Here is a 15581-nt window from a genome sequence, read left to right as displayed (position 1 = left end):
AGAGGTGGAGAGGAACAGCCTTTCATGGACTTGTTAACAACATACAATGTGGTTTGAACCTAGTCATTTCAAAATCAAAAGCTATCAAAATAATCAGGGACTATTTTACAATCCCTAAATGACTAAATTCCTGACATGCTTAAGGTCAAACATCTAACTAGCATTTCCACCCAATTTAGTGGGGACAGAATAAACTGCACTAAAACAAAGGTTTGAGAGATTTTAATTAACACAAATGGCTGTGCCTCGTCTTTAAATCTGTCCAAAGCAAACGGAGTGAAAGCCTTCTAATCCTTCAGAGCTTCATCTGGCAGTGACCTCAGAAAAAAGATCCTCCCTCCTACATCATCAAACTGATTTCCTTTAGCTCTTTGTTGTTCTGTGTAGGTTTTTGATCCCAGAATTCTCTACAACATAGAAGGGCAGGGTGGGGGGAATCCAAAAAACAATTAAAACATCAAGTGCCCTGGCACCCACTTTACAAATCTCCTAAAAATATTAAATTAGAATGTACTTTAACAAATAAATTCTAAAAATCTACACCCACTATCTATGCAAGCCTTTAAAATAATTTTGAAAATGAAACTAGTTCTTACCACATTACATTTGTTTTTGCTGGTAGTTAATCTGCTGGTAGTTGTAGTGTTCACAGTACCTGGTGGGAAACATTAGGAAAATGGGAGCTTTCTTTGAGGAAAAAAACCCAACAAAACAAAACCTGGTTTTATTTTGAGTTGTAAGGCTACTAACATTCATCACACATCACATATCATTGCATCACTGTAGAATGACTCTGGCATTAGCATTAATGTGGATTTTGTAATTGTGTTAGAAAACAACTTCAAACAGTATTTTTAGAGTTCAAGTGGCAAACCCTTCTCTGCTGAGGGCCCATGTCCCACGGAGGGAAGAAAATCATTTGAGGATTATATGCAAGTAGAAATAATTTTGAGAGCCTACAAAGCATATGTTTAATATAACCTTTACATGAAGAAATGGGATGATAAATTATATATATATGTATATATATATATATATATATATGTATATATATATATATATTTCAGATAACCCAGATACATATTCCATAAAAATGGCCAACTGTGGACAGTAGAGAACAACAAAAAAGATAAAGGTGGGCGAGGGGACAAAAAAAGGAGGCAGACAGAATGACAGGCATAGGCTGAGATGAAGAAGAAGAGAGCCAATAAAAAGCGGGGCGGGGGGAAGAATTGTGGGGCGTTTAAGTAGGCTCTGTAGTGAGTCTGTCCTAGGTTAGGGTTGCCAGGATACCCAGTTAAGTTTGGATTTCAATAAACACTAAATATTTTTAGTATAAGCACGTTCCATGAAATATTTGGAACATGCTTATACTAAAACATTAATTATTTATCTGCAATTCAAACTTAACTGAACATCCTCTATTTGCTAAATATGACAACCCTATCCTAATAATCCTGCTGAGTTTCCTAAGTGTGTGATATTACAAAGTTTGGAAGCTATTGTCACTCATTGAAATAATCATAATATTAATAAAGGTACAGTTTATTTTTTTCAACCTTCAAAATTTATTTTTAGGAAGGAAGAATTTTATTCTCCCCTGGACTTCTGTGGGGTTTTATAGGAAGCGAAAAAATGACTTCGATTCAAAATTAACTTCATAACCTACTATAGGTAGTAGTAGTAACTATAGTAACTACTATGTAGTACTACTATAATAGAAACCTAACTTTGACATTCAAAGTTCGAGTTGGGTTGCCTGGGTGGCTCAGTAAGTTAAATGTCTGACCCTTGATTTTGGCTCAGGTCATGATCTCAGGGTCATAGGATTGAGCCCTGAGTTGGGCTCATGCTGAGCATGTAGCCTACTTAAGATTCTCTCTCTCACTCTACCTCTGCCCCTCTCCCCCCACTTGTGTGAGTCCTCTCTATAAAACAAAACAAAACAAAATAAAATAAAGTAAAATAACAAAATCCACAAAAGGTTCAAGTTGCCTTAAAGCTTTAAAAAGCCCATATTTAGGGGTGCCTGGTTGGTTAAGCTTCCTTCCGACTTTTGAGGTTGGCTCAGTCAATATCTCATGGCTCCTGAGTTCGAGCCCAATGTCAGGTTCTGCACTCACAGCAGGGAGCCTGCTTGGAATTCTCTCTATATCCCTCTCTCTCTGCCTCTACCTTGCTTGCGCTCTCTCTCTTTCTTAAAATAAATAAACAAACCTAAAAACATATTTACCAAGGACCCAGATTTGAGCTGTGGGTTTCTGACTCTGTTTTCCAGCATTTTAGCTTAACATTATTTGGCAGCACTTACTGGAGTATATGTCAGCCATCAGGAAGAGTAATACTAAAGTGAAGTAAAGGTTAAAGCCAGGAAGAATGACTTGCTTTAAGAACAGAGAGAGTTATAGAATAAATAAGGTCTCAAGAGTATTCATTTCCCACCTCACTGGGCTTTCATCTGAATTTATAAGTGTAGCAAAATATTCACATCCAACCTTCAGCCTCTTCTCAAAAGAACTCAAGGAAATGCCAAGAGTATGAGTTCAGTGGGGAGAGGAGGTGGAGGGGAGGAGAGAAAAGAAGTCTGTCAGAATCAAATGTCTTATCGTCAGTTATATTATTGCCGAAGATAAACTTCCTCTTTAAACTACCAGCAGGCATGATGGAAAAGTCAGCTGAATTGAAAGATTACTTCATGCCTGTGCTCTCTAAGATACATGGCTGCCAAAGACCACGAACTGTTCTCTTGACTCTACAGAGGCTGGGGAAGGACTGTTCCATAGCCTGGGTCAAATTGTAATTTTACACTGGTGGGAAAGCAAATCCCTTTACATGTGACCCATGTCCATAAGGACTTCACTCGGTCTAAAATGTTTTTCTCTTCTATAAGCCTAGGCGAGGCGGAATGCCAAACAGATTAGATTGACAAAGGTAATGCTATATATAACCAGGGCCTCAAGAGGGTTTGCAAGTATGGATTGCATAAAGTACAACAAACTAATATTAACACAAGATTGTATCTTGCCAACCAAATAGATCACACCACTGCAACACAGCCAACCAGCACACAGGACAGTTTATGTGGGAGGAGGGATTCTTGGCCAAGAGTAGTGGGAGAAACCTTTTTTCTATTTGGAAATGCCTAGAACAGAAGGGCCTATACCCTGATTTGCTGGGAGGTGTGTCCAAAATGACACTTCATCCTTTAAGACAGGTTTGTGAAATTCAATTCTTTTGAAACTAGAGGAAAATGAACTGTATCTAGGAACAGTATTAAGGACTTAAACTTCAAAAAATCAACACCGTGTACAATTGCCCAACTCATTTTATAATTCAGTGTCCCAATTACCTGAATTTTCTGTGGTGGAAAGAAACAGTATTAGATAGGGATTGTGGAGGAAGTGGACAGTGGATGTATTTGGAATGGAGGGAACTCTAGTTCAAGGCATAGAATAATAGGTAAGGATTGCACAGCAGAATATGGAGTTTATTAAGGTCTAATCAAGGCTGCCAGTAATACACCTCAGTGCAGAGCATGGAAGAAAACATCAATAGTTTTTTTTTTTTCATTTGATATATAAGTGTAGCACATTTTGTCCTAAGAGTAATAGAAGGCCAATCTCTCTGACGATATTTCAGGTTTCCTGAATTACCACTATTTGTGGACTAGAAGCCTGGATGTAACTGGTGCCACCTACTGGGTTAAATGAAGAATTACAAACTGTGAACCTATTTTCAACGGTTTCCTTTACTACTAAACAAATTACCCTTAGGGAGTATGAGTCTTCATTGGGACGATTACATATTAAAAAGTTGATAAGTTCAGATTTAAATCATACCTTTTAGATGTGGAAGGGTCATGAGATATCATATGCTTTAACACTGGCATTTTCTGCACATTTTAGGAGATGAACTTTGGAGATGGAGTCAGAAGCCTGGCTTTTCTGAACTAGTGTTTTGTCCTATGATATCTACCCTAGAGAGTTATTGTGAGCATTACCCAAAACCACATGTTTTCAATATGCTCTATAATATGTTTTGACTGTCTTAGGCAAAGAAAAAACTGAAACTAAATGACTTGCCTGGGTTATTTAACTGTTTAGCCTCAGAATAAGGCCTGTGGCTCATATATCTGACTGTAAAACCAGAGCTTTTCTATTAAAGTACTGTTTCCAGAAATTTGATGGTGGGATGATTTTGAGTGGCAACTGAAATAAATTTAGGAGGTGCTAGAACACAGCATTAACTACTATATAAATCACAGTGAAAAAATTACTCCCTTTTCAGTTCTTCAAACTCGATTGCATCAAGGAGAAATTTTCGGTTTGGTGCAGGTTTGCTTTAAAACTCCCTACACCATGCTAATCTCACTTCCCAATAAAGATAAAACGGACCTCAGGCTTTAGCATCTGGTTAGAACATTAAAATCTTGTTTTCAGTATACTTATTAAGTTTACTTTCTATTATGGAAAACTATTATTGGTTTTCCACTTAAAATAGGAATTTTGGGGCGCTTAGATGGTTCAGTAGGTTGAGCCTCGGACTCTTGATTTACAGCTCAGGTAATAAACTTGTGGCTTGTAGTTTCGGTGTAGGGCCAGGTTCCGTGCTGGCAGCGAAGAGTCTGCTTGGGATTCTTTCTTTGTCACTCCCCTTTCCGCTCTCCCTTCCCTGCCTCCTCCACTCTATGCATGCGTGCACTCTCTTAAATAAATAAACTTAAAAAAATAAGAAAACAGTAATATTAACTTTATTTTCCAGGAATGCATTAGGAAATTAAGGAAGCCAATCTAAACAGAACATACTGAATAAAAAATAGACTAAGGGAATTTGGGAAACACTGAGCATGACTAAACCGTATCACATCACTGTTGATAATGTTATCTTAACATAATTACTTTAAAAATCCCTCTATGAAGAAAACTAATGCTTCTTTTGTTCTTTTTTCAATAATCAAACAAAGAAGTCAACATAAACAAAATCTAGGACTCAGATTTCAGATCCCCTTAGGCTCAAATAAACCCAAAGATTTTGTGTTATGTGGGTGTTAGAAAATGAAACTGGCCTATAATCAGTGTTCAGTGAATGCACAATCAGTAAGACAGAGCAGTAATGGGTCACACATGCCTGTAGCTACTTTCATTTGTGGTAACTGGAAATTTAGTGCCCTATCACTTAATTCTCCAGAAGCATAAAGAGGAGATAAGAGAAAAGAGGGTACGATCTGTGGGCTGCCCTAGTCCAAAGTTCAAAGATTCAACGTTCTGCAAGGAAGGAAAAAAAAAAAAAATCTCCATAGGGTGATTGAATCAAATGGAACCCTTCACTATTTACTAATCTTGACTTGATTTGAATCTGGAGCTAAAAGATTTTAAACTCCTTACTCTAAGATCCTTTGAAATGACCTTCAGCTAATTTTAAAGTAAAACAAGAATCTGTCCTTCTCATACCCTCTTCTCCTCCATCTTTTAAATTTATAACTTGATGACTTTATATTGCTTCTGATTGTATTCTAGGTTCTTATTGGAGAAGAAAATCTCAAGCTTTCTGTTTCCAATTCTTATCAAGCAATAGTTAAAAGAAAAAATATAAGTAGAACACGGGTTAAAGCATGGGTAGTAGATCCAGCCATCTAGATTTTGTAAATTTTATCTATGGGCCAAGTCAGACTAATAGTGTGCTGTGCACATGGACCAAATCATCTTGAACTGACCCATTGCTTTTTAAAAATTTCAGATTGATAATTTTTTTTATTATATTGTGCCAACAAAGATAAGAAACAGGCTAGGAAATTTAGATTCTGAATTCACCTTAGAAATATTGTTGAGGACATTAGCTACTATAACATATGTAGAGTATCCCATCTCCATGGAAGAGAAATTTCTCTCTGGTCTCAGTACTAGTAAAATCTATATTTCTCCTGAGCAATTGGTTTATTATTATTTTGTGGACAATGTAAACCCATGTTTCTTTTTCTGGGAAATCCAGAACCAAGTTTGAAGCCTGCTTCTACCAACTATATATAATACTTTCATCATGTATTTTCATGTATTTACCTGGCTTCAACTTATTTTCTCTTTGATTTGATTTACTCATATATTTATTTAATCTTATGTGCTCTGTGTGATTTTATCAGCTGTTCAAGCCCTTAATAGAATAAGATTGAGAAGAAATTAGAGATATATATACTGATACCAATACTAATAAAACATTGTCATCCCCTAACCATGATTTCTCACTGCATGTGTCTTTTTTGAAATAGAATTCAGATTCCACACAGGAGCATCTGTACTAAGTATTTTCCCATTCTTAAGTAGACTGGTATATTCATGGGGAGTAATTTTATTATCTTGTTTCACAATTACATATATTCCATACGTTCTTTTGTATATATTACATGTTATACGTAATTAATTAAAAAATATATAATTTAAATTATAAAAATAATTTAAATTAAAAAATAGAGTTCAGATTCATAGATCCCTGAAAATTTAAGAACCTTTTCTCCTGTCCCTCAGAAGCTATTCTTTTTTTTTTTTATTAAAAAAAATTTTTTAAGTGTATTCCCTTTTGAGAGAGAGAGACAGCGCACGAGCAGGGGAGGGGTAGAGAGATTGAGAGGGAGACACAGAATCTGAAGCAGGCTCCAGGCTCTGAGCTGTCAGGACAGAGCCCAACACGGATCTCGAACTCACAAACCATGAGATCATGACTGGAGCCGAAGTTGGACACTTAACTGACTGAGCCACCCAGCCGCCCCATTCTTTTCTTTTTCTTTTTTTTTTTTTATGGTAAAATCAGTTACTGTTTTCTCTAATGATGCCATAAATTCTTTGGGAGGGGGGAAGAAACACTGAAAATCTCAGAGAAAAATCTGGATTGGCAAAACTCACACCCATTGTCAGATGGCTATCTCTTTGGCCTTCTGTTCTGAAATAGCAGAGTCTATTCCAACAAGATTCATGAGATCAAACTACAATAATTCCTAGGAAAATGGAGGAAGTGGGGAGGAAACTAATGTTATCAGGTGTCAACTATGTATCAACTACATATACTAAGTACATAATATGTAATTTAGTCTTTACAAAAGAAAATTCATTTTCTCCAGAGGAATCCTTACTTTACCAGAGCTTCTGAGAAATAATAATGATAGTTATAAAACTTATTATGTCACTACTAACATTTAATTTACTGTGTGCCAGGCATTGTGGTAATCACTTTGCAAGGAATGGAATTTTCAATGTAAAATAAAATAAAACCTCCACATGTATACTGATACTTTACCTACCTCGAGACCCAGGAAGATTAAAATATGCTTGCTTTGGCTCCAAATTCTGCTGTAAGTTCAGTGACAATTTCAGGTCATTGGCCTTCTGGTAGTTCTTCAAGGCTTCAATTCTCAACTCAATCATTTTGCCATTAAAGCCATTCTACAGGAGAACATTTTTCAGAGCTACACATATAGTATTGGCTTCTCTAAACCACCTGTTACTTGAAACCTTTTTACTCAGAAGTTTAAAATGATCCCATCATGCTCAGTCTTTAAAGTTGGGCAGAAAGTATTTGTGATTCCCCCCACCCCCATTTCAAATAGAACAAAATCAAGACTAAAGGAAAAAAAATGTATTTATCTTAAGTTATTCAAGGTGAAGCTGGAGATAGGTTTCCACAGCAATCTCGCCATGGAACATTTCTTTTAGCAGGATAATTGGTAATCCAGAGGAGGGCATAGGGATTACTATTATGAAACTAAAAGATGTTGTATTATTTGAGTGAAACTGTATCCCATGTCCAACCTTGGAAGATCTTAGTACCTGAAGGATGTTGGCTTGTTCCTGATACCTGACCCATTCCATTTTCCTCTGTGGCTTTTCCTGGTGGAAGAAAGAGCTTCTGGGTGACAAAATAAATTGAGATCAGAAATCAGCGTTCTCAAAATGCTGCCAAGACTCCATAGCCAAAGTATGCTGTCATAGATTCACTAATAAATTGGTTTCAACTGCACAGTCCTTCCAGTAGCCCTCATCGGTACAATCCATGCTCTAAGAGCTAAAAGCTAAATGAATAGAATCAATTTTTACTAATAAATTTGTTGTGAGAAGATTAGATACAAGCATAATATCCCTAGATAAATGTTCAAAAACAAATTAGCTATTATTTTGACATCACATAGTTATTGTGGAGTTACATTGTTGGTATAGTTTCTCCCACTTTGCCCTCGTTAACGTTATTTCCCCTAAACTTGCAATGCCACTCTGATTCAAATATAATATCCCAAAGGAATCACATCTCCTATAAAACTTGTATCAGTTTCAGGAGCATACTAATACATTATTAAAAATTTCCATTCTATCACCTCTAAAAGCCCCTACCATTCAGAAAGATCACACTACCTTCTTTTTCTCTTTCACTTTCTCTGCACATGATGTCTCCAGTTCATTCTTGGTCTTCCTAGGTGAGGAGGGGGTTTTGGGAACCTGGGATAAAAGAAGAGAGCTAAAGGAAGAGAAGGTCCCGGGAAAGAAGTACAATGTCTCAGCCAACAGTAAATCCAACACATATATGCTCAAGGCCCAGATCCCGCCTATTTGCCTGCCCAAATTAGCCCTGATTGTCAACAGGCTGTTTCCAGCAGCGTGGTATCAACAACCCTGAAATTCTAAGTAACATGTAGTCCACTTGCCTTCCCCTCCTGCAAGTCTGCTTTGTTTTTTATCGGCGGTGCTTTTTGTTGATCACCAAGTTCTTCTGTGTCGAATGTCTGTAGAGAGACGTTTTGGCAAAGCTTTAAATTAGTGGGAATTAGTGAGGGAAGTGGAAAACCAATATAAGTCAAGGTTTTTTGGTTTCTGCCAGTCAGGAAACTGTCAGGGTTTGACCAGAAAAGTGTACTACCAAATGGGGTTCAGAATGGAACAAGTCCTTCTATTTGGTCTCTTTAGTGTAACTTATAACAATAAAACCTACTAACTGTACCCTTATTATCAGCCATCAGTACTGTAAGCTACTCGCACATGTCTTTACTTATTTACAATATGCTACTACATTACAAACATTCTCATTTAAGCCTCACAGGACTATTTTTACTTCCATCTTTTCCAAAGAGGAAAAGATATTTGAAGAGGCTAAGTCATTTGTTTAGGGTCACACAGCTACAAAAGTACAGAGCTGGAATTTGAAGCAGATCTTGTGAACCCTGAAGCTTATGTTCTTAACCCCTGACCATACTGTTTTTCTCTCTCCACTTTCTGCTGTCTAAAACTATGGGTAGGGAAAGCCAATCACAAGCTAACATACAGGGACATCCCTTTTAAAATCTTTTGGGAGCTTTGAAGAAGCTGGATTTTCATAGACGAATTGTGCTGGCATAGTTCTTATCACAAGGACTCAAAAACAGAAGAACTAAAACTGACAATTCACAGAACTGATTTGTAGCTACCTCTGAGAAGTAGGAGCAGATCTCAGGTCAAGATGCAAGACTTGATGGTATCCTGATTATTTGTGGAAAGTTAATATGAAAAAAGCAGTCAGAGATCACACTACACACTGTTTATATCACAAGACACAATCTATTCTTCTAGTCCTCTAGTCTGTGAAAAAGCACTCAAATCCCAACGACTTAGACTACAAAGGAACATCCACTCCCACCTGGTTTCCCAACAAAAGGCCCTACTATTATATATTAGGCAATGCCGTGATTGTTGCAAAATCATAGGAGAATTAGAATTAGGTATTTATTCATTCATTCATCCAACTTACATTTATTGTCTACTATGTTCTAAGCATTATGCTACATGCTAAGGATTCAGAGATGAACAAAGCAATCAAGAAACTGGAGGAGCTTGTATTCCAGAGGGGGTCAGGGAGATAAGAAACAAGTATAATCATAATTAATAATAATAATAGTAATAGTAAAATAAAAATAATAAGTTTAATTATAAAAAGTGCTATGGAGGACATGAATAGAGTTATATAATAGAAAGTAAGGAAGGGGTGCCCTATTTTATTTATTTATTAAAAAAAATTTTTTTTAACGTTTGTTTATTTTTGAGAGAGAGAGAGGGAGGAAGGGCCAGAGAGAGAGGGAGACACAGAATCTGAAGCAGACTCCAGGCTCCAAGCTGTCAGCACAGGGCCCGACACAGGGCTGGAACTCAGGGACCACGAGATCATGACCTGAGCCAAAGTCGGACCCCCAACCGACCGAGCCACCCAGGCGCCCCGGGGTGCCCTATTTTAGATAGAGTGAACAAGGAGGACCTCCCTGAGGAGGTGACATTTAAGCAGAGACCTGAAGCATGAATATGAGCCAACCAAAAGAAATAGTATTATAGGCCAGGGTAAAGCAAAAGCCTTGAGATAGGAAGAGTCTGGGCATGTTTGAGAATCCATAAGGAGGCCTGTGTGGGTTGCATAGAAAGTAAGGAAGGGGAAGACTTCTATGAGAAGAGAGAGGCAGGCAACAGCCACATTATGCCACAATAAGGAGCAGCTATAAATGGTTTCCATAAGAATAACGACGTGATTTGATTATTTCAAAAATGTCACTCTGGCTGCTGTGCGAAGGATGGAATGGAAGGAGGCAAGGATGGAAGCCGGGACGTCACAAAATGAGAATGGGGACCAGAGGAGAGGGAAGTTCTTTGCATTAGGGCCGGTAAGACAATTCTATCAAGAGATCCTTAGAGGCACACCTTGTTCCATAGCATCTCCATTTCCTTCCGAAGCGTCTTGTTTTTCCTTTCCTGTTGGGGGTGGGGAGGAAACCAAACAAACAGAAACGTGTTTGTCCAGTCATTAAAGTGAAATTGGAAGAAATTATAAATAATGAGGGGAAAGGGATGGGGACACAGGTATAAAACAAACCATAAAGGAAGGCAATAAATAGACCTAGCTCAAAATCCAGGAACATGAGAGATGAGTTTGATGATGATGATAATAAAAAAATAATAATGATTTTTAATAATAACTATAATTATGGTAATTATAGTATGATATCAACAGAAATGTGTTCCTCACACAACACTTAAGATGTTCTGATCGTACAGAAGTTTCTCTGGGGCTTAGACCACTAATTTATAATTTTTAAGATCCTTTACCTTGTTGGTTTTTTAAACTCTTATGAGTCTCCTGAAGCAAACTATTTCTTTTATTTTACTTTGGTATTTTCTATTCTTTCTGAAATGTGAAGGGTTAATATGCTTGTATTACTAACCCCTGAATGAAAAGTTTTTAAGAGTCAAAAAGAAATAGAATTTTTGCTACCAAGTCTTGAATTTGCCCAACATTTCATCTAACCCCTTTCTAGATGAAGGAGATAGGAGTATTGGAGCCTCAGATGCTAGAGATGAACTGTCTTTCCTTCCACATCTGATGGTAGTAATTGAGTTGAGCCCTGTTCAGGAGGCAATTCCCTGAAATGCCCACCAACCTCTTACCAGATTCTGCTTCATCTCCTCTGCTTCCTTAATGAGCTCCATGACTGAGGATTCTTCACTCCCCTTCCCTGCCATGATCTGCCTCATGATCTGTAGACTAGAATGAAAAGACATCACAAAACATAATACTTCCTAAAGGGTAGTATTAATACTCTGCAAGCAGTCAGAAAGTGTTCTGTCAAGGGAGAGAGATGGGTGCCGAAGTCATAGGAATTACAGAATTCCTTCTGGACATAGTAGCTCTCTATAGGATGATTTTATTCCCAATCGACATTTGCCTCAGCTATGTGCTCTAAAATGACTTCTGTGTCCAAAAATGCTCAAAACTTAGGCCTCCAACAGCCAGTGAGACTCTTCTTTACTCCTTCAGAAAAATATTTTGGTGTATGGCTTTTGGGGTAGAAAGGGTGTTTTGCCCCTGTGAAGAAGGAGTTCATAGAATCTGTTGTCTTCAGCATAAATCCAAGAATTATGTCCTACGCCATCTCTGTTGGTATTGCTTCTCCATGTGAAAGACATTTGAGTTAGTTGGGGAAACCACTTATATCCTTATGGTAGCTCTCAGAGAATCCAAGTCATCAAGAAGTTTCTAACAAAATCTGAATCAATACCAAGTGAGTCAAAGACTCTCTATTCTTTAAAAACATTAATTTATGCTTATGTTTATGGTACTTTTTCCTCCTTAATTATAAGCAGCGAAGGAAGCCTTTGTGTTCTCTTGCCCTGAGAGACGTTTATTTCTGCATTGTAAGCAGCTGGTGCTTGATCACAACTTTCTGCCTGGCTTTTGCTCTCCAAAAGTCGGGGCTCCCTGAGATGCTTACTGTAAGGGTAGAGAATGAAGGTAGATCCATTAAGGTGAGATTCTTTGAGACTGGAAAGGAAACAAAGTTGGTGGGTCCCAAGAACAGTGAGTGCTCTAGTTAAGAGTTGAGACCTTATCTGCCTAGCATATTAAAGAGGCCAGACCTCCAGAAGACTCCTAGGCCCAGAAAATTTTTCTATTTCACTGCTTTGCATGGGAAGAGCAGAGTCATCTACCCTAAAGTGATTCCACAAACATGTATAAGGAGCTATCAGTGTAACCATGATAGACTGACGATACTAAAGGCTCTTCTCTGTTTCTCTGGTGGGCATCCTAGGGAAGAAGGGTGATAACTGTAGCTCCTTGAGATGAGGGCTGAGTCGTATGTAATTTTACTAAAAGTAAATAAAAGATTACTTGCCACTGATTTGTGGCTACAAATTCTTTATCTATTATAGCTAAATGTCTAAACCTTTTTAAAAATGTAAATAATCATTGTTAATCCTATGGATTAAAGTTCTCCAGCTTTTTCCCCTCTAGGAAATCCTGAGTAGGGAGCCCTTACCTTCTCTGTTTTTCTTCCAAGTTAGACATCAACTTCTGGAATAAGAGATTGTTCTTATCTTCAAGAGGTTTTAGGATCTCTAGCAGTTCCTGCTTCCTTAGCTTTAAGTCCTCATTCAATTCCTTCAAGTAGTTGTCATCTATTTTGGAACATCTGTGGGAAGAATAATATCTGTCTTTAGCCTAGGTTAATAATAGAGACTCTCCTTTCCCTTCTCGATAGTTACCACTTGGCATCTGTTCAAGGCTCACCTTACTTTTGAGGGCAAGTAAGATCCTGAAGGGTTTGAACCACTTGTCATCTTGAAGGGAAATTTCTACTCTAAGAATAGAGATGTCTTCTTGAAAATACGTGCCTTCTTGTTCCACTCAGTTAGGTCATCATTTTTCTGCTGCTGTTCTTGAAACGTCTGTTGCATTGGACTGGTTTTAGCTGCAGCTTGAGTCACAATGGCCCTAAGACCACAGAATCAACAGGTCTTGTAAGTAACTCCAACATCAGAGACAGCTTGTTGACTGAAAATACTTTTAGATACATCTGATCAATTCTTTCCTTAGGTTTAACCAATGCCCAAAGTTTTATCCTGAAGTCTTTGATTGAATAGGGCAGAGAATCAGAACACATCTATATTATGGAATTCCTAGAAAACAGTGGCTGGTCAAAAATAACTCACTAACACCACCTTCCATGCCAAGTAACCTCCATTAAATGTCTACTACATACTGTCCAGATTCTGTGAGTAAGGAAAATATAAATACAGAGCATCTACCTTCTGAGGGTCTTAGGAGAAGAGAAAAACCTCTAAGAGACATTTTTGAAAAATAAAGGCCAAACTGGCAAATATAAGCTATGGATATAATAGTGAGCAATATATGAGCTAACTATCATTATTTTCCTATCTTCAAAACTTGATATACTACAGGGCAAGAGAGAATAATACTGGACACATAGCAAGAGACATAATTTGTGAAAAATCCATACTATCGGTATGTCCTTCCACAGCCAGGCTTTTTCCTGAGAGACTGCAAATTTACACTTACTTCCAGATTCTGATTCGGCCTCCATTTTTCTTCCCTTGCTAGAACCACATTTCTCCTAGACTAAGATTTTCTGTCTTCATCTATGTAACTTAGTGAGCAGAAAATAACCCAAAGAGTCACACATTTGTTTCTTCAAGCCCTTTATTTTTTTTTTTATTTTTTATTTTTTTCTTCAAGCCCTTTAAACACAGCTTTAGGGCAATATTTTTAGTGATGTTCTCAAATATGAATTAAGTCATGTCAATTTCAAGTATTGACTGAGCATTTCTGGGCATCTTCTATGGGCATCCTCCAGAGTAACTTAACCTCTTTGTGTTTTGGGAAACCTTAAAGGCAGAATATTGTAGTGGAAATAACACAAGATTTAGTTCGTCGATCTTGGTTTGACTCTTGTCTTCACTGTGAGAAGTGAGCTGACTGTGAGCAAGTTACCAAATTCTCTGAGCCTCAGGTCCCATTTTTGTAAAAATGAGAGTGGCGAAAGGTTTGAGTAAGAATTAAATATAATATTATATGAAGTTCCTGGCTCATGTCAGGTGTTTACTTTTTCATGTGTTTTTGGTTGTTATGGGTTTGGGGATTGTTTAATGCCCTAAGCAATACAAAATACAAAAAAGGCTGATTTATATGAGGCTGATGAAACTTAAACTTCAGAGACCTTTATCTTTACAAACTTCTCTCAAAGGCTGTATACCTCATTTTATATCCATAATTTTGTATTCTTTTTTTAGAAAGAGGGAAATCTCCAAATTATGTATACTTCAGGGTCCCAAAAAAACCTGGATCTGCCCCTGGTTGGATCTGATAAATATTTCCTATCAGGATCTTCTACAGCAAACCTTCTTAGGCAGTCTCTACAAATACATTTTCTTTTTTTTTTTTTAATTTTTTTTTCAACGTTTATTTATTTTTGGGACAGAGAGAGACAGAGCATGAACGGGGGAGGGGCAGAGAGAGAGGGAGACACAGAATCGGAAACAGGCTCCAGGCTCCGAGCCATCAGCCCAGAGCCTGACGCGGGGCTCCAACTCATGGACCGCGAGATCGTGACCTGGCTGAAGTCGGACCCTTAACCGACTGCGCCACCCAGGCACCCCTACAAATACATTTTCTAAAGCAAATATGTGCCACTTGTACGTTTTGTATGATAGCTAGTATAATATGACATTAAATTAGAACGGTCATATCAGATGAAGCACAATGTAATTCACACTGGTTGTCTTAAGAGTTCCCATGAAAAGTTTGGATTTAATGAGGGTGAACAAACTAGCTAAAAGAAGGAACTAAGTGGACTTATTACTAATAGTTTTTTTAGACTGTAGATGTAGGTGGTATCAAATAGTAGAGAACAATAATGGCATTGATACTAAAGCAGAGCCTCTTTAAATTTCATGTCTTAATGTTTGGTTGGCAGAATAACGTTAGAATTTTAAAACACTTAATGGACAGGCAGCATCCAACTCACCTTCCTTTGTGTCCTTGCTTGCAAATGATTGAACAGGGAAGAACATTTGCTATTCTGACATCAGAATATGTTCTTTTCAGTGGCCAATCAGCACCTTTTATTCCCTAACATTCTGATGCCCATTTCTCCAACTTGTAATCTGACTTCAAGAAGAATATTTGTCTTGTAATAATGTATACATTAAAAGAGCTTAAAATCAAAAACTAGTATTGAATGGATAATTGATAGACTACATTAACTCTGAGACAGAGGTAGGGAGGGTGAAGCT

At 37.5% G+C, this 15581-nt stretch overlaps 1 protein-coding gene across 1 annotated transcript; it reads right to left on the bottom strand.

The window, feature by feature from the left end:
• Window positions 1–207: 207 nt before the first annotated feature.
• On the bottom strand, window positions 208–15370 carry CCDC196 (coiled-coil domain containing 196). Its single transcript, XM_015068394.3, has 11 exons — window positions 15314–15370; window positions 13060–13263; window positions 12809–12961; window positions 11439–11535; window positions 10695–10745; window positions 8684–8761; window positions 8394–8477; window positions 7815–7874; window positions 7289–7430; window positions 597–655; window positions 208–407 (listed from the first exon to the last, which is right to left on the bottom strand). The coding sequence occupies exons 2-11, from the start codon at window positions 13107–13109 to the stop codon at window positions 288–290; spliced, it is 894 nt and encodes a 297-aa protein (XP_014923880.1). The 5' UTR covers window positions 13110–13263; window positions 15314–15370; the 3' UTR covers window positions 208–287.
• Window positions 15371–15581: the final 211 nt, after the last annotated feature.

This window comes from Acinonyx jubatus, chromosome B3 (assembly GCF_027475565.1).
Source record: "Acinonyx jubatus isolate Ajub_Pintada_27869175 chromosome B3, VMU_Ajub_asm_v1.0, whole genome shotgun sequence".
Lineage (NCBI taxonomy): Eukaryota > Metazoa > Chordata > Mammalia > Carnivora > Felidae > Acinonyx > Acinonyx jubatus.
The sequence above is the reverse complement of the archived record's forward strand: the minus strand, read 5'-3'. Positions and strand labels throughout refer to the sequence as shown.